General features: G+C 49.1%; 1 protein-coding gene across 3 annotated transcripts in view; it reads left to right on the forward strand.

Annotated features, from left to right (window-relative positions):
* LNX1 (ligand of numb-protein X 1) overlaps positions 1–18,866 on the forward strand; it is a 189,827-nt gene that overhangs the window by 72,374 nt on the left and 98,587 nt on the right. Inside the window, exon 1 of one of the 3 annotated variants that reach the window (XM_053578040.1) lies at positions 6,297–6,642. The exons of the other annotated variants lie outside the window; for them this stretch is intronic. Within the exon in view, the coding sequence (XP_053434015.1) occupies positions 6,551–6,642 (92 nt within the window). The 5' untranslated portion in view covers positions 6,297–6,550. Of the gene's footprint in view, positions 1–6,296; positions 6,643–18,866 lie in introns of those variants that run through there. 3 annotated transcript variants of the gene reach the window in all.

Consider the following 18,866-nt stretch of genomic DNA (forward strand, 5'->3'; position numbering starts at 1 on the left):
CTCGGAGCACCTTCCTTCTCTCTCCCCCTCACCTCTGCTGACATCACCACCTCTCCTGTGGCTCTGACCGGCGTTCCTCCCTCCCCTGGACTCACGTGGTTGCCTTGGGCCCAGCTCGAGAATCCAGGATGGTGTCCTCATCTCAGAATTCTTAATTTAATCACACCCACCAAGTCCCTTCTGCCATGTGAAATGACATAGTTCACAGGTTCTGAGAATTAGCAGGTGGAATCTTTTTTTGTTTGTTGTAGACAGAGTGTCGCTTTGTCCCCCTGGGTACAGTGCCCTCACCACATAGCTCACAGCAAACTCAAACTCCTGGGCTTTAGAGATCCTCTTGCCTCAGCCTCCTGAGTAGCTGGGATACAACACCCAGCTAACTTTTTCTATTTTTAGTAGAACTGGGGTCTTGCTCTTGCTGAGGTTGGTCTCGAACTCCTGAGTTCAAGCAACCCACCCACTTTGGCCTCCCAGAGTGCTAGGATTACAGGTGTGAGGCATCACGCCTGGCCAGGAGGTGGAATCTTTGGAGGATCATTATTCTGCTCACCCAGGTAAGAGGTTGGGGAAGGGAGGACTCCCCTGGTGGGAGGATGTGAAATCAGCACATTCACTCCTCCTCATCCATCATCAAGGGCTGGTTTGGGGCTGAGAGTGTTCCTAGAAGTAGGGATCAGATGGCCCAGGGATCTGAGAGTGAGGGCAGAATGGAGGTGGGGAAGAGGAAGGTGAGGACGGGAAGGGGCTGCAGGGCTGTGGGGTCTTCAGGAGCCAGGGCACAGTGCACCTCAGCTGCCGGGAGCAGGCAGGGAACATCACTCACTCACTGTGTGTGCAGCCGTGTGATCCACACACTGCCAGGAAGCCCGAGGGGGAGGCTTGATGAACGCTCAGCTGATAATGATATGCACATTTGAAAACAGTGAGAAAAGAACATCAAATTGACCAAAATTGAGTCACCCTTTTGAGCTCTAGCCTCTTCATAGCTCTGGGGGTGGAGATCCCCTGTCCCGGGGGTGTGGGTCTCCACACCTATTCTCCAGCCTCCATACTTCTGCTTCCTAAGTAGGTTGAAACAACCTTTCCAAAAATACATGGTATATATTAGTCATCAAATGTGCAGTATACACTCTCTCCCCTCCCACCCCTGGGCATTATATTGGCATGGGATTAAGAATTTGGAGCTAATCTAGAAGCTGACTTCAGAATCTTCTTGGGCCTTGGGGCTGTGATGGGCCTGAAGACCACATCCTCCTTCTAGACATTAAGAAGACTAAGGCGTTAATGCCTCGGGAGGCTCTTGAACTGGGAAAAGCAAGGTTATAGGAGGCAAGTGTGCCTTTTCTGTGTGAGGCCTTCGTGCTGGGGCTGCCTGTGTGGGAGTCTGTCATATACATGTACTGGAAGATAGCCTTTATCTGTAGATTTCGTATTTGTTTGCTTTATCTTTCGTATCACGTTGTTCAATAAATATACTGTAAACAAAAGCGATAGATTTTAAAAATGTTGTTAACTGGTAAATAAAAATTGCGTAATTTAAGCTGTACACTTTGATGTTTTGAATTGTGTACACATTGTGAGATAGCTAAATCGAGCTAACCAATGAGTGTTACTTCACATGCTTTTTTTTTTTGTGATAGAAACACTTAAATTCTACTCTTTAAACTTTTAAGTATTCAGTGCATCATTATGAACCATAGTCACCATGTTACATACACAGCACTCTGCTGAGCTGCTTCCTTCTGTCTGAGACTTTGTGCCCCTCGTCCCACAGTGAACGTAAGTTGGGTGCAGACAGCATCATGTCTTTAAACAAATCCTGCCTGTTTTCTGCAGAGTTCATGTCATTTATAAGCAATGTTATCCAACCACTTCAGAACCTGAGTTGGGTGTCAATTCTTGAGTAAAATATTTTCAGGGGTAGGGAGCCTGTGGCCTCAGAGGCCACACATGGCCCTCCAGATCACCAGTTGCAGCCCCTCAACTGAATCCAAACTTCACAAAACAAATCCCATTATTAAAACGATTTGTTCTGTAAAATTTGGATTCACTCAAAAGGCTACACTCAATGATCCAGAAGGCCACATGTGGCCCCAAGGCCGCAGGGTTCTTGGTAACTTGGACAACTGTTTCTGATTTTATCCTAGAGAGCTCTCATCTGAGAGTCAATCCAAGCATGTGAGCGAGCGTTTGGAGTCCTCTGGCACCTCTGTTGACTTCTGCCCTCTTAGATGCTTGCAGACCCCCAGCACATGGGTCTTCTGCAAAGAATTCTGGGGAAAGTGATTGGCTTATTGAGTTAAATGGCAGCCTTCCTAACCAAAGGACATCACCAGTATGTCATGGGGCCACCATAGAGGGCCCATCAGGTCATTTCTCTCTACCCAAATTGTCAGCGAGAAGGTGTGTGGAAACTGAGTTTTACTCCCTCCATCCGTGGTGAGACTCACCCTAGGCAGGAGACCACATCCTCACTCTGTAAGATCATCGTCTGCATATATAATATTCATCACAGATCCATAAAGGCCAGGCCCCAAATGAAAGAAAAATCTATGCAAGCCATGATTTCCACCTTTGAGGAAATGACCTCTTAAAGACAAGGAGGGGCTGGCAGTCGTCCTCCTTTGCTTGGAGCTGCCGCCCCGTTCTGTGGCTTCTTTACTCTCCCCACCCCACCCCCGCTGTCCCCTCTCTTCTCTCCCTTTCTCATCGCTTCCCCCCACTCTCCTCCCTTTCTCTAATACAAAATAAACTTACCTTTATATTCTGAAAAATACATAAATAACAAAAATAAAAACGAGGGAGAGGAGTTGAAAGCACACACATGTTGAACCGTTTCACCGATCACTTTGTTCTTTCAGTTTCTGTCTTATTTTCTATAACTGGGAGCTAATGAAGCTGACCCTCCCTTAGCATTTGTTAGCATGAATAAAGAGATCACTGTTCCATGTTTTGAAAAGAGCCCTGGATGATAATGGGATGTAATTGACCCAAGACACACCTGGCCCAAGGCTGTCTGGGAATATTTTCCTGATTAGCTCAGCACACGAGGTCCTGGCAGTCTCTCCTCCTAAGATCTGTGCTGGGACTTCTGTTCACCTTTTCTGTCACATGTCACTTTTCCATGGTGCATTCGGTATAACACAGACTCAGCCAGCTGTCTACGTTGCAGGGAGGATTTCCTTGCAGGGAGAAAAACTGTGGGGGAGTATTATTCATGAAAAGGTAGGTGTTTCACTAGTCTTATGGTCATTTCAGGGCTGGTTAAACACCTCCCCAGTAATTGTGCTTTGACATAGGTCCTGAATGTGACTTTCTAACCCTGAACTCAGTGTGTTACTGGCCCTTATCTCACCCCTGTTTCGTGAAGCAAAAAGAAATAAGATGGGGTCGGGCAAGGTGGCTCACGCCTATGATCCCAACACTGTGGGAGGCCGAGGCAGGTGGATTGCCTGAGCTCACAGGTTTGAGACCAGCCTGAGCCCAAGCAAGACCTCATCTCTAAAAACAATAGCTGGACATTGTGGCAGGTGCCTGTACTTGGGAGGCTGAGGCAGGAGAATTACTTGAGTCCAAGAATTTGAGGTTGCTGTGAGCTGTGATGCCACGGCATTCTACCAAGGGTGACAAAATAAGACTCTGTCTCAAAAAAAAAAAAATTAAAAAAGAAAGAAAGAAAAGAAATTAGATGGGAGATGTCTCAGATGACATTTAAGAATAAATAGGAGAGCCGAGGGAAGCATGGGGTGAGGATTAGGGTTAAGGCTATTTACTAGCAAGGAGGCCAAGGAGCAACCCAGGTCCGTTTGAGGGGGATTTTATACCCATGGGATTGTAATATATACCTGGGATTACATCAAATGGCAGGTAATGAAATATCCAAGTTGTATCACTTTAACCAAGTAGTTTGATTTTTTTCACGTAACACAAAGTCTGGGGATAGAAAGTCCAAACCTAGTGTGATGTTGCCATCAGACCATCAAGAATTAAGGTTCCTTCTGTTTTCGGTATAGCTTTCATCCTCAAGTTTGTTACTTCATGTTCTCAAGGTAGGTGCTCACTCCAGCATCACATCCAAGTTCTAGGCAGAAAGAACCAGGTAGGAAGGGAAAAATACAGTGTGCCAACAGAGACTCCCTCCTTTAAGGAGCTTTCTGGGCAGCATCATCCAGTAATTTCTGCTTGTACCTCATTGGCCAGCACTGTGTTATGTGGCCACCCATTTCCAAGAGAGGCCAAGTGTGTTATCACATGAAAAAAATCCGGGCAGGCAATCAGCAGTGGTTGAAATAGCAACATAGAGCAACAGCGGTACTTTCATTTTTATGTTGCATTCACGTATTATTAATTTTATGCCCTTAAAATGCAAAATGGTAAATGGGCAGGCATCTTTCTTTTTTCATAAAAAAAAATATGTACAAGTCAGAAGCAATCTGATACGTCCAAGATTGTCAGAAGTTTAACCCAACACCAACGTGAAGTCCACAGCCTTTATCATACATCATACTTAGGAGTTACAGTCTACACCGTGGGTCCTGGACATCCAAGAAGAGCATGTCCCAGAACTTTGTAAATGCCATATTCAGGAAAAGACAAGAACATACAATTTCCCTAATAGTGTGGGAGGAAAGAAAATATTAGAAAAGAATAGCAAAGCCTCTTGGAGCTGGGTGGGAAGCTGCCCTCAAGCCTCATTCGCTCTTATTAAAGCCACAGTTATTAGTCACTGTGGCCAACCTCTCTGAGCCCTTTATTCATCCCACCTTCATAGCAACGCTGGGAGTTAAACAGTATTGTTACTGTCTTTCTTTTGCAGAGGAGGACACAAGGTTCAGACAGGTTAAGCAAACGTGCCCAGTGTCACACAGCTAGCAGGTGGCAGGGTGAGGGCTCCAACCTCAAGCTTCCCTGACTTCAGCACCCAAGTTCCACACATCCTTTCTACTGCTTTCCCCAGCTCTGCCTCTCGCCTGCATGCCAGCCTTACAGGGAACAGAATTCATTTGGGCCTCAACAAGATTATGAATTACAGCAGAACCTCCATAGTTGCCACCTCCCTACAGTGACCACCTCCTTCAGTTGAATTCATTTCCATAGCTGGGCATGCTGCACACGTACGTATCAGCACAGTAGGCCCCGTTCCGCTTGTTGACCCCCTCGGATGTCGACTGGTTTGTTACAGGCCCTCGGGTGGTCACTTACAGAGGTTCTACCGCATTACAGGCCATGCTCTATCAGAGCTTTATTCAGAGCTGCCTGCCTCTGCTCTGAATTATGGAAGGGTTTGCTGTGGTTAAAATCTTTTAGCCCTGCCTCAGATGAAGGTGGATATCTGATGCCAGGTTCCTAAGTACTGTTCTGTTCATCACAATTGGTCTCATCTCACAGACTTTCCTCTGGTTTTCTTCCTGTCATTGTTTGGTTATCATTACTGGAACTGTCCCTTTGAGCCATTTCTAGTAGGATTTAGACCTTGATTGGCAAATGAACTTTGATCTTGAATATGGGGCAGAAGGGGGGTGTTCTGGGGGACCTCTGTGGCATTCTAGAGATTAGGCATGCCAAGAGGTCCTGCTGTTAAGACGAGGGACAATCTAGAGTCACAGATCTTAAAGGTGGAACTGACGATGTGGCCCAGTCCCTGCTGACCAGGCAGGTAAGGCATTATTGGCTCCATTTCAAAGATGAGATAACTGAGGCACAGCACTTAAATGAAAGGTCCAGGGTTACATAGCTAATTTTAGAGCTTAATTCAGTCACTCAGGGAAGGAGGAAGAGTAGGGCAACCCCTTTCCTTAGAACAGAAGCCTGTACATTGTTTGGACAGAACTTCATGTTTATCCTTCTAAAAGAGAATGACACAGCCTATTCCTGTATTGAGCCAATTTTCAACATTTGCAAGGAAGCCGTCCCTTCTCTTACATATGTCAGTATAGTCAGGACGGTGAAAAATGAAAAGTCTTAAATGTAGAGCAGTGCTTAGGAGAGGTGGGGTGGGCTCTGTTTTAAAGCACTCCTGTGTTGCAGTACCTAAAGCCTCACTTAGCTCAATGGCCAGGCTGTCCCAAGATGCTGATTTCTGGCAGGGTCTTTAGCAAGCTAGAGGGCAGCTTCTCACGATTTGCTTCTTCACCGCGTGGTGTCTGAGTGTGCCCTGCTCATGTCCTCTGCCAGCACAGTTTAGCTCCCAGCCAGCTGCTCCCGGCCAGTGATGTAAATGTACCAGCTGCTTCCCCAGAACCAGTCCGCATCCTGCAGGAGGGGCTGGGCCCTCTCCTGGGCATCAGCCTGCCACTCTCAGCCGGAGCCCTCTCCCAACCATGGTGGGTCCCTGTGTTCCTGCATCTCCTCATCTGAGAATCAGAGAGCATAATCCTCTTACAGGCCCATGATTTATCAGCGAGGTTTAATCTAAAGACTCCCAGTCAGCTTCCTTATGATGTACGATTGGGGGGACATGGCCAGCTTTGCTTAAAAGGGCCTGGCTGGTCTGGGCCCCCACAGCTGACAGCGAGAAGCTGGCCGGAGGGAGGCAGCACACTGCTTGGCAATGAAGGCCCTTCTGCTGCTGGTCTTGCCTTGGCTCAGCCCTGCCAACTACGTTGACAACGTGGGCAACCTGTACTTCCTGTACTCCGAGCTGTGAGTCCTCTCTGTCTGTGCCCGCGTGTGTCTGTGTGCCGGGGATGTCTGGGGTGGGACCCAGCCACTTTTCCGGCCGGTGTATCTGTTTAGAGGGACACAGTTCATAGACATTGGAAGCACTTGTAGAGAACACCCTGCCAGCAGTTTAAACCAGTGTGCTTAGCTGTCTGTGGCTTGACAGAAAAACCATCTTTCTGGATTCTGTGCTTTCCCAACAAGACATTTTTCCCCTTGCTTCTGTGCCAAGGCTGCTTTTTTTTTGGTACTCTGATGTTTCTCAATAAATGTGTCTTCTCTTCCTTCCATAAATAGAACCAAACAGTGGCTGAGCACAGAGCTTGCATGCACAGATCCACAGTCTCTGTGGGGGATTTCTACTGGCAAGCAGACGTTGCCAATAGGAAAGAGAACCTGATGTATAAAAAAGATATATCCATTTTATTTTTATTTTTGATAATTGCTAAACCTATGGGAAACAAAAAGAACCATGTGAGCCCCCATGTTTCCATAGCCTTGATTTAATGATTCACATTTTGCCACATTTGCTTCACATACTGCATTTTTTACTGAAATGGTCTGCAGTAAATTACAGCCATCATGACATTTCACCTGTAAATACAGTCTATCACTATGCATGTCTGAAAAATGAAGACATTTCCCCACGTGACCTATGTCCATTTTATGAGAGGAAATCACTCCTGGTCCCAACCTTTCCTGTGGTAATTTTCTGGCTTCTTTTGTTAGCTGGCTTTGAAGGCAGATTACAGGCTGATGTGAATGGCTCCTGGTACCATCATATAAAAGGCATTGCTGTGGATGCCTCTGTGTTCAGAGTGTTTGCAAAAATGTATTCCTCCTTATTTAACCAGACAGGTAGAAATAACAAGAGCCAGCTTATGTGTAAGCTTTGAGTCAGTGGGCAAATGAAAATAAGGCCTCTGTATTAATGGAGTTCATGGAGTGAAAAGCTCAGCTGGTTATATAGACAGAGCGATGCCACCCAGGACTGTGTGGTGGTGGCCGGGCCCCTTTTGTAATTAGTAACCAATTTGTCTAGCACAGAAGATGCTCCTTGGTAAACAGAGCTAGGTTCTTGACGCAGATCATTTGTCTTGGGGACCCTACCTTTGGGGGTTCAGCCTTATTGGAATGTAACCCCTGCCCACCTCAGATGAGAAGGCTCAAAGAGAAAGAGAAAGTGTCTCCCTCAAACCTGAACCGGAGCGTCTCTGGGGAAATGCTGACACTGTGGGAGCTGTTCTAGGTAAACAAGCAGTGGCAGAGATCATAGAAAGGCTCCTTCCTTCCTCCTGATGGATGCTGAGGTTGGAAGTCTGAACCCAGCACCATGGTCCTTCTCCCCTGCCCAGCTGCTGTCCCCCCAGCACCATGGTCCTCCCTGCCCAGCCGCTGTCCCCCCCAGCACCATGGTCCTTCTCCTGACCCAGCCGTTGTCCCCCCAGCACCATGGTCCTTCTCCCCTGCCCAGCTGCTGTCCCCCCAGCACCATGGTCCTCCCTGCCCAGCCGCTGTCCCCCCCAGCACCATGGTCCTCCTCCTGACCCAGCCTCTGTCCCCCCAGCACCATGGTCCTTCTCCCCTGCCCAGCCACTGTCCCCTCAGCACTATGGTCCTCCCTGCCCAGCTGCTGTCCCCCCAGGACTATGGTCCTCCCTGCCCAGCCGCTGTCCCCCCAGCACCATGGTCCTCCTCCCTACCCAGCCACTGTCCCCCTAGCACCATAGTCCTCCTCCCTACCCAGCCACTGTCTCCCCAGCACCATGGTCCTCCTCCCTGCCCAGCCGCTGTACACCCAGCACCATGGTCCTTCTCCCCTGCCCAGCCGCTGTCCCCCCAGCACCATGGTCCTTCTCCCCTGCCCAGCCGTTGTCCCCCCAGCACCATGGTCCTTCCCTGCCCTGCCGCTGTCCCCCCAGCACCATGGTCCTCCTCCCTGCCCAGCCGCTGTCCCACCAGCACCATGGTCCTCCTCCCTACCCAGCCACTGTTTCCCCAGCACCATGGTCCTTCTCCCCTGCCCAGCCACTGTCCCCCCAGCACCATGGTCCTTCTCCCCTGCTCAGCCACTGTCCCCCCAGCACCATGGTCCTTCTCCCCGGCCCAGCCACTGTCCCCGCAGCACCATGGTCCTCCCTGCCCCGCCGCTGTCCCCCCAGCACCATGGTCCTCCCTGACCAGCCGCTGTCCCCCCAGCACCATGGTCCTCCCTGCCCAGCTGCTGTCCCCGCAGCACCATGGTCCTCCCTGCCCCGCCGCTGTCCCCCCAGCACCATGGTCCTCCCTGACCAGCCGCTGTCCCCCCAGCACCATGGTCCTCCCTGCCCAGCCGCTGTCCCCCCAGCACCATGGTCCTCCCTGCCCCGCCGCTGTCCCCCCAGCACCATGGTCCTCCCTGCCCAGCTGCTGTCCCCCCAGCACCATGGTCCTCCCTGCCCAGCCGCTGTCCCCCCAGCACCATGGTCCTCCCTGCCCAGCCGCTGTCCCCCCAGCACCATGGTCCTCCCTGCCCAGCCGCTGTCCCCCCAGCACCATGGTCCTCCCTGCCCCGCCGCTGTCCCCCCAGCACCATGGTCCTCCCTGCCCAGCCGCTGTCCCCCCAGCACCATGGTCCTCCCTGCCCAGCCGCTGTCCCCCCAGCACCATGGTCCTCCCTGCCCAGCCGCTGTCCCCCCAGCACCATGGTCCTCCCTGCCCAGCCGCTGTCCCCCCAGCACCATGGTCCTCCCTGCCCCGCCGCTGTCCCCCCAGCACCATGGTCCTCCCTGCCCAGCCGCTGTCCCCCCAGCACCATGGTCCTCCCTGCCCAGTTGCTGTCCCCCCAGCACCATGGTCCTCCCTGCCCAGCCGCTGTCCCCCCAGCACCATGGTCCTCCCTGCCCAGCCGCTGTCCCCCCAGCACCATGGTCCTCCCTGCCCAGCCGCTGTCCCCGCAGCACCATGGTCCTCCCTGCCCAGCCGCTGTCCCCCCAGCACCATGGTCCTCCCTGCCCAGCCGCTGTCCCCGCAGCACCATGGTCCTCCCTGCCCAGCCGCTGTCCCCCCAGCACCATGGTCCTCCCTGCCCAGCCGCTGTCCCCCCAGCACCATGGTCCTCCCTGCCCAGCCGCTGTCCCCACAGCACCATGGTCCTCCCTGCCCAGCCGCTGTCTCCCCAGCACCATGGTCCTCCCTGCCCAGCCGCTGTCTCCCCAGCACCATGGTCCTCCCTGCCCAGCCGCTGTCCCCCCAGCACCATGGTCCTCCCTGCCCAGCCGCTGTCCCCCCAGCACCATGGTCCTCCCTGCCCAGCCGCTGTCCCTGCCAGCACCATGGTCCTCCCTGCCCAGCCGCTGTCCCCCCAGCACCATGGTCCTCCCTGCCCAGCCGCTGTCCCCCCAGCACCATGGTCCTCCCTGCCCAGCCGCTGTCCCCCCAGCACCATGGTCCTCCCTGCCCAGCCGCTGTCCCTGCCAGCACCATGGTCCTCCCTGCCCAGCCGCTGTCCCCCCAGCACCATGGTCCTCCCTGCCCTGCCGCTGTCCCCCCAGCACCATGGTCCTCCCTGCCCAGCCGCTGTCCCCCCAGCACCATGGTCCTCCCTGCCCAGCCGCTGTCCCCCCAGCACCATGGTCCTCCCTGCCCAGCCGCTGTCCCCCCAGCACCATGGTCCTCCCTGCCCAGCCGCTGTCCCCCCAGCACCATGGTCCTCCCTGCCCAGCCGCTGTCCCCTCAGCACCATGGTCCTCCCTGCCCAGCCGCTGTCCCTGCCAGCACCATGGTCCTCCCTGCCCAGCCGCTGTCCCCCCAGCACCATGGTCCTCCCTGCCCAGCCGCTGTCCCCCCAGCACCATGGTCCTCCCTGCCCAGCCGCTGTCCCTGCCAGCACCATGGTCCTCCCTGCCCAGCCGCTGTCCCCCCAGCACCATGGTCCTCCCTGCCCAGCCGCTGTCCCCCCAGCACCATGGTCCTCCCTGCCCAGCCGCTGTCCCCCCAGCACCATGGTCCTCCCTGCCCAGCCGCTGTCCCCCCAGCACCATGGTCCTCCCTGCCCCGCCGCTGTCCCCCCAGCACCATGGTCCTCCCTGCCCAGCCGCTGTCCCCCCAGCACCATGGTCCTCCCTGCCCCGCCGCTGTCCCCCCAGCACCATGGTCCTCCCTGCCCAGCCGCTGTCCCTGCCAGCTACTCTGCTGGTTCCTCAGGGCTTCCATAACAAATCACCACGAATTGAGTGTTTTAAAACAACAGATTTATTCTCTCTTAGTTCTGGAGTCCAGAAACTTGAGACCAGCGGGGCAGTCGGGCACACACCCTGGGAAGACTTAAGGGTCCTTCCTTAAGTCCTCTGAGTTTCTAGTGGCTGCACAACTCCACCTCTGCCTCCGTCTTCCAGCACGTGGCCTCCCCAGAGTCAGCCCCAGTTATTTCTGTTTTTCTCCTTGTCTTATCAGGACACTTGTCATTGGATTTCCAGGATGATCCTATCTTGAGATCCTTAAATGGACATACAAGACCCTTTTTCCACATAAAGTCATATTCAGAGGTTCTGGATGGACACATTTTGGTGTGGAGGCTACCACTACAGTGACTATTGAGGAGTCTTTCCATTTGGTTGCTTTGAGTTTTACAGCCTCATTGTAGGAAGGTTCTTCATACTGCTTAAAAATTTTCTTTTCCACAAGTACCTGAATCAAAGGCAACTTTTCTGTTGAATAACTGAGTGGACACAAACAGGCCACTCTTTCCAAAAGGTGAACTGATCCAGAGAATAAGATGCTCAGGAATTACCAGGACCACATTCCCACATTTGTTACATGGAGCCTTCTTAGGAGTGGCCAGTCGCTGCAAATGCTTTATGAGAGAATTCTGTGCAGCTGTGACCTGATGCACTGGGATAATGAGGTGACCAGTCAGTGACACATTTCAGGAACTGTGGTCTTCTCTAATGAGTACAGGCAATCAGAGATTAGGCACGGGACCCACCTATAGGTGTTGACAGTCTAATTGAGAAGACGAAATTCATGCATGTAGGAAATGTAAGCCATGACTCAAGGCAGAGGGGATCTACTTTGAAAAGTAGAGTAGGTAATACTTTGAGAGGAGGTGGAGATTGTCCACTGTGGCGAAACTGGTCGGGGAGAATGTCTCGGGAAGCAGGGGATTTGAGCTGCATCTTGAGGTTGACAGAAAGGAATTAGGCAACATCAGGGGTGGAAAGCAAAAGTATTTTAGGCAGAGTAAATAGCACTGGCAAAAAGGTCAGGGGCTGGCTGTGGTTGCCACCAGAGCTCTGAGAAAAAACAATTCAGAGTGGTAAATAGAACTGCAGGGCCGGTTTACCACCCTGGGGAGCAGGAGTGACAGGGTGATGGCTGCCTGTCTTTGTGAAGAAGAGCTACTTCTCTTACCTGGTCTGGTCAGCAGGGGCCTGCAGGCGAGCAGAGTTCAGTGGGTATGCCGGCTGTGCCAGGCCTCCTCCAGGCCTTGTCTGAGCTTTGGACCCAGTGCCCCTCCCTCCTAGATTTTCCTTTCTCTCTGATATCAGCACCCTCTCAGTCTGTTCGAAATTTTGTTTCCCTGGGACCCAGCTGAAACACTGGAACTGGCCCAGTGTATAAATGGGTTCAATTTTAGCGTGTGGCCCAGAGTTCTGAAACTCAAATGCCTGCAGGAGCCAGGGAGGAATTATTTACAAACGTGAATCATGGGCGTCAGACAAGAGGAGGTGGTGAGGTGTAGGAGGCACCTGTGAGAAATACCTTGGTGATAAGGGATTGCGGAAGGGATTTAACATCATTGGCTCTTGTTAATGAGACATTTAACATCATTGGTCTCTCGTTAAAGAGCACGAGAGCACTAGACGAGAACACAGTTGCTTGGCAGTCTGCACACCTGTGGTGTAAAGAGCCACAGGATCACATGTATAGAGCAGTTAGTCGAGGCTGCTCAGACTAGGGCTGACAGCCTGCTGCTGAGATGCTCGCTCCTACTAATATTGACTGTGACTTCCAAGGTGCTTTGGCACCCAAGACCTAAATGAGACCTACCCCAAGTAGGCTGGCACAGTGGCCTACATCCAGACAGATAAGTGGGCCGGGGCCGGCAACCTAGTGTCTCGGCTCCGACAAGGCCCTGGGTCGGGGCCAGAGACACAGCGTCCCGGGCTCCAACAATGAGTCCTCTGGCCAGCTGCATAATAACAATATCTATACAAATATATATGTAATGCCTGATGGCATTTACATTCAATTTAATACAAAACAGAAACACTGTGCAATTAGCAGATCACTTCTGTATAGTTGATTTGCAGCTCCTTCTTTAAATATGTGTGTTGTCACCTGTTGCCTTGACCCAGAAAGTGAGTTTGACAGAGCCAGAATATTTGGTGTCCACAGGTTGGAGGCAGGGAGTCTGGAATTGCTCTCAGAGTCTGCGAACAGGATGCCATAAGGATGAGGTGACAGTGATTTCTTCCCCCACAAATTCGAAAGAGTATCTAGAAAATTAATTTTGAGTGTCAAGGGTAGAAGCATGGCAAGAGCCTTCTCAGCTTTCTGGGCTTATTTACAGCTCCCCACCGCACCCCCACATGGGGAGACTTGTAAGGGAAGACCTTAGAACCTAGGCCAAAAACTGCAAAACAAACAAAGAACAAACCAACCCCAGACCCCACCTTTGATGTAGGTGGCCTGGGCTGGGTTTGAACCCACCACATCTGGCATATGGGGCGGGTGCCCTACTTCTTTGAGCCACAGGCGCTGCCCTGTTTGTTTTATTTTTTCTTTGAGTCTCACTCTGTCACCCTGGGTAGAGTGCTATAGCATCATAGCCCACAGCAACCTCAAACTCTTAGGCTCAAGTGATCCTCCCACCTCGGCCTTCCGAGTACCTGGGACTACAGGCACCCACCACAGTGACCAGCTAGTTTTTCTATTTTTAGTAGAGTTGGCATCTTGCTTTTGCTCAGGTTGGTCTTGAACTCCTGAGCTCAAGAGATCCTCCCGCCTTGGCTTCCTAGAGTGCTGGGATTAGAGGTGTGAGCCACCCTGCCCGGTGGTTTGCATTTTTAAGATGTAGATCCTTGGGTTCTGAATCAAACCTACTAAAATTAGTCTTTGAGGGTGGGGCCCATTCATTTTCATTCTTTTTTTTTGGGGGGGGTTGCAGTTTTTTTTGGCTGGAGCTGGGTTTGAACCCACCACCTCCAGTATATGGGGCCAGTGCTCTCCTCCTCTGAGCCACAGGCACTGCCCTTCGTTTTCATTCTTAACAAGCTCCCCAGCTGGTTTTTATGGGCACTACAGCATCTTCATTTTAACCAGATGTTAATTCACGCTAGCTTTTGCTCTTGCAGACCATCACTTCTCTCTCCGTGTCCCTTCAGCTCTGGGCATTCTCGGGAACTTTCTTTCTTTCTTTTTTTTTTTTTTTTTTTTGGAGACAGAGTCATATTTTGTCACCCTTGGTAGAGTGCCGTGGCATCATAGCCCACAGCAACCTCACACTTTGGGCTCTAGCGATCCTCTTGCCTCCTGAGTAGCTGAGACTACAGGTAACCAACCCAACACCGGCTATTTTTTGGAGACGGCTGGTCTCAAACTCCTCAGCTCAGGTAATCCATCCATCTCGGCCTCCCAGAGTGCTGGGATTATAGACGTGAGCTACCTCACCCTGTCGGGAACTCATCTGTTTACTGTCCCAGCCAGTTCTTTGGAGAGCTGGAGATGTGCTGATGTCTCTGTGCCCAGCTTCTGCACAGTTCAATGGAGAATTAATCAGAACTGAATTGAGTGAACTTGGCTCATGTGTAGGCTGGTTCCTCAGTGTCGCGGCTGTGATAAAAAAGAGCTGGTCTGGTTTCTGTACAAGGGAGCATTGACCTTGTGTCATTACGAGCAACACTCGTAATGACACAAGCTAGTCTCATCTCAGATGCTTCAGAGCATGGCATGAACTTAAATAACTCAGACTGCCATTGCCCTGGTCAGTGACTGCCTGTGGCTTTTGTAATGTTTCTTAAAATATTGAATTTAGCAAAAATCTTAGAAGAAATGAGTTTAGTGGGATGGTGCTAGAACTGGCGATATATTTTATTCTCCACACACCAAACTCTTGAGCTATTTACAGAAAAACAAAGTTTTATCATCTTTCCTCCACCTTTGAAACGTCTAGCTCCTCTCATCACTGACAATCTTCCCCCTTTTGTGTCTATTCTGGTAGATGGCGTGACCTGCTCATGAAGTCCAAGCTTGGCTTTGAGGGGGCACACAGCTAGTTGGGGTCTTGCTTTTCAAAGTAAATAACTGTCTTTCATTTTAGGGACACAGTTATCAACAAGGCAGCAAGGCTTGGTCACTGGAAGGTAACAAGTCCCAAAAACTAGTACTGGCAGCTGTGTGACTTCTCAGGAAGTCAGGAAATGCCAAGTTCTTTCTAACTTAGAGTTAGGTAAATACTTTTTATTTGTAAGTAGAACCACGTGAACAACGTTTATGCCAGAATTGCTACCCCCGTAGAGTTAGTAGCTGTAAGTGGAGGTGGTTTATTCCCTTGGAGTTTTGTACTCATGAGAGTAAAGTGAGTTATTCCAATTTTGTAACTTGAATCAGTTAGGGCTATGGGAGGACAAGTCAAACTACTGGGGAAACTGCCAAGAGCAGCAGCAGCTGTGTGCCCTTCCTGTGAACTGGGGCAGGCCCCAGGAGTCAGCCATGGGTACCCTAAGACCCTTCTGTGAGAACATACACCAACCCGCAAAACATACCTCTGACAAACTGCACTGACTTTCTGCAACAAAACATTCACTTTGGGGCTCACCGGCCAAAGAAAGTCTTAGATCAAACCCAGTTGGGCACTGCGGGCTCTCAGGTGAGGAGATGGCTTGCGTTAGTTTTCTCACTCGTCAGGCCCTGGTCTGGCTTCTCAGATCCCGCTTCCCTAGGTCAAGGCTGTGCGGCCACTCCAGCCTTAACAGCTCCTTTTCTCTCTGCCGACTTGAGCCAGATTTGGCCAAGTTGTTGGGCCATGAACCACATGACCTGGGAAAACACATTTTTTAGCACATTAACTACCACGCAAGTTGTATTTAACTCACACTAGTTTTTGACCCCAGGGCCTCTTAGAGCATATATAACTCACACATCTCTTTTCTTTGGGTAACTTGGGAGCTGTGTGGGCCCCAGGGGGAAATATTTTTTTTTTAAGTATGACAGTTAGTGTGTTAAAAGGTTTGTGCTGATGGAGGACCAGTAGGAAGGTGGAAGTTACTGCAAGTTGGCTTCTTTCTTGGGTGAGAGGAACACAGTGGGTAACCTCAGCATCCACTTCCTCCTCACTTCATTTTCACCGTGTGAACTATTCCCAGCTCTTTCTAAGTTCAAACCAACATGATATGCTTTATAGATTTGCCAGTGAAGGTTTTCCAAGTAGAGTCTCCAAGAATTTGTTTCTTTCTTGTCAAATTTGAAAGGAAGAAGAAACTTGTCATATATTTTGAGTCGAGTTTGGATTACGACCTGAAAGGAAGGAAGTCGAGTTTACAGAGAAAATGGAGTGACGTAGAGAAATCACATTCGGACAGAACAAGGTCCAGTCTCAGGCAAAAGCCAAGGCCCATTTTGGGCCAGTGACTCTTGAAGCATTTCAGTTAAGCACATGTTTAATAGGGCAGTTTTCCTTGAATTTTAGACTTGTGTATTTTGAAGGAAATTGAAGCCGCATGTTCCTGATTCATTTACACTGTACTCATGAAAATGTTGCTTTGTAATGATTCTTTGATGTCCAAAGAGCATGGTGATTCTGTTTCATGGTCTTTTTTTTTTTCTCCTTGAAATTTAACAAGTTCTTTTTTGCCAGCAGTAAAGCAGCTCCAAACTGTTCACTTTCTGCTTGCAAATGTTCTTTTTCCTAGGAGAACTGTCACCCTAGCAAAACCCAGCAAAGGGTTTCAAGTTACTGGTCATATGACTGCATCAGCTGCCTAACAAGCAAAGTGAGATTTCTTTAAAAATCTGCTACTTCTTGTTTGGTGAATGTCTCCATTTTAATTTGTTATAATGGAAAATTTCGAACGATACAAAAGTAGAAGAGTACGATAAATTTCCACGTACCTTATACTCACCTTTAGCAATTACAAATTTGTGGTCAATCTTGTTACATCTTCTGTATCTTTTTGAATTGTGTTGAAGCAAATCTCAGATGTCCTATTATTTCATATGCAAACATTTAAGTGTTTATCTCCAAAGGGTAGATTCTTTTTTTTTTTTAATTTTTTTTATTAAATCATAACTGTATACAATGATATGATTATGGGGCATCATACACTCACTTCATAAACCATTTGACACATTTTTATCACAGTGGTTAACATAGCCTTTCCGGCGTTATCTCAGTTACTGTGCCAAAACATTTACATTCTACATTTACCAAGTTTCGCAAATACCCCTGTAATATGCACCACAGGAGTGATCCCACCGATTCCCCTCCCTCTACCCACCCCCCCCTTTCCCACTTCCCCCTATTGTTAAGTTGTAGCTGGGTTATAGCTTTCATGTGAGAGTCCCAAATTAGTTTCATAGTAGGGCTGTGTACATTGGGTATTTTTTCTTCCATTCTTGGGATACTTTACTAAGAAGAATATGTTCCAGCTCCATCCATGTAAACATGAAAGAGGTAAAGTCTCCATCTTTCTTTAAGGCTGCATAGTATTCCATGGTATACATATACCACAATTTATTAATCCATTCGTGGATCGATGGGCACTTGGGCTTTTTCCATGACTTAGCTATTATGAATTGGGCTGCAATAAACATTCTGGTACAAATATCTTTGTTATGTTGTGATTTTTGGTCTTCTGGGTATATGCCCAGCAGAGGAATTACAGGATTGAATGGCAGATCTATTTTTAGATCTCTGAGTGTTCTCCATATATCTTTCCAAAAGGAATGTATTAATTTGCATTCCCACCAGCAGTGCAGAAGTGTTCCCTTTTCTCCGCATCCACGCCAACATCTCTGGTCTTGAGATTTTGTGATATAGGCTAGTCTCATTGGAGTTAGATGATATCTCAAAGTAGTTTTGATTTGCATTTCTCTGATGATTAAAGATGATGAGCATTTTTTCATATGTCTGAAGGCCGTGCGCCTGTCTTCTTCAGAGAAGTTTCTCTTCAAATCCCTTGCCCAGCCTGCGATGGGATCCCTTGTTTTTTTCTTGCTGATGCGTTTGAGTTCTCTGTGGATTCTGGTTATTAAACCTTTGTCAGAGTTATACCCTGCAAATATCTTCTCCCATTCTGAGGGCTGTCTGCTTGCTCTGCTTACTGTGTTCTTAGCTGTGCAGAAGCTTTTTAGTTTGATAAAGTCCCAGTAGTGTATTTTTGAAGCTGCTTCAATTGCTCGGGGGCGTCTCCTCATGAAATACTCACCCAGACCAATTTCTTCAAGGATTTTCCCTGCATTCTCCTCTAGTATTTTTATAGTTTCATGTCTTAAGTTTAAATCTTTAATCCAATGAGAGTCTATCTTAGTTAATGGTGAAAGGTGTGGGTCCAATTTCAGTCTTCTGCAGGTTGCCAGCCAGTTCACCCAGCACCATTTGTTAAATAGGGAATCTTTTCCCCACTGAATGTTTTTAATTGGCTTGTCAAAAATCAAATAGCGGTAAGTAGCTGGATTCATCTCTTGGTTCTCTATTCTATTCCAGATATCTACTTCTCTGTTTTTGTGCCAATACCATGCTGTTTTGATCACTATCGATTTGTAGTAAAGTCTGAGGTCTGGTAGTGTGATTCCTCCTGTTTTGTTTTTATTTCTGAGTAATGTCTTGGCTATTCGAGGTTTTTTCTGATTCCATGTAAAACGAAATAATGTTTTTTCAAGATCTTTAAAATATGACAGTGGAGCTTTAATAGGGAGTGCGTTGAAATTATATATTGCTTTGGGTAGTATGGACATTTTGATAATGTTGATTCTTCCTAGCCATGAGCATGGTATGTTTTTCCATTTGTTAACATTTTCAGCTATTTCTTTTCTTAGAGTTTCATAGTTCTCTTTATAGAGATCTTTCACGTCTTTTGTTAGGTAAATTCCCAAATATTTCATCTTCTTTGGCACTACTGTGAATGGGATAGAGTCCTTAACTGTTTTTTCAATTTGACTGTTGTTGGTGTATATAAAGGCTACCGATTTATGAATGTTGATTTTGTAACCTGAGACGCTGCTGT

Source organism: Nycticebus coucang, chromosome 23 (genome assembly GCF_027406575.1).
Source record: "Nycticebus coucang isolate mNycCou1 chromosome 23, mNycCou1.pri, whole genome shotgun sequence".
Lineage (NCBI taxonomy): Eukaryota > Metazoa > Chordata > Mammalia > Primates > Lorisidae > Nycticebus > Nycticebus coucang.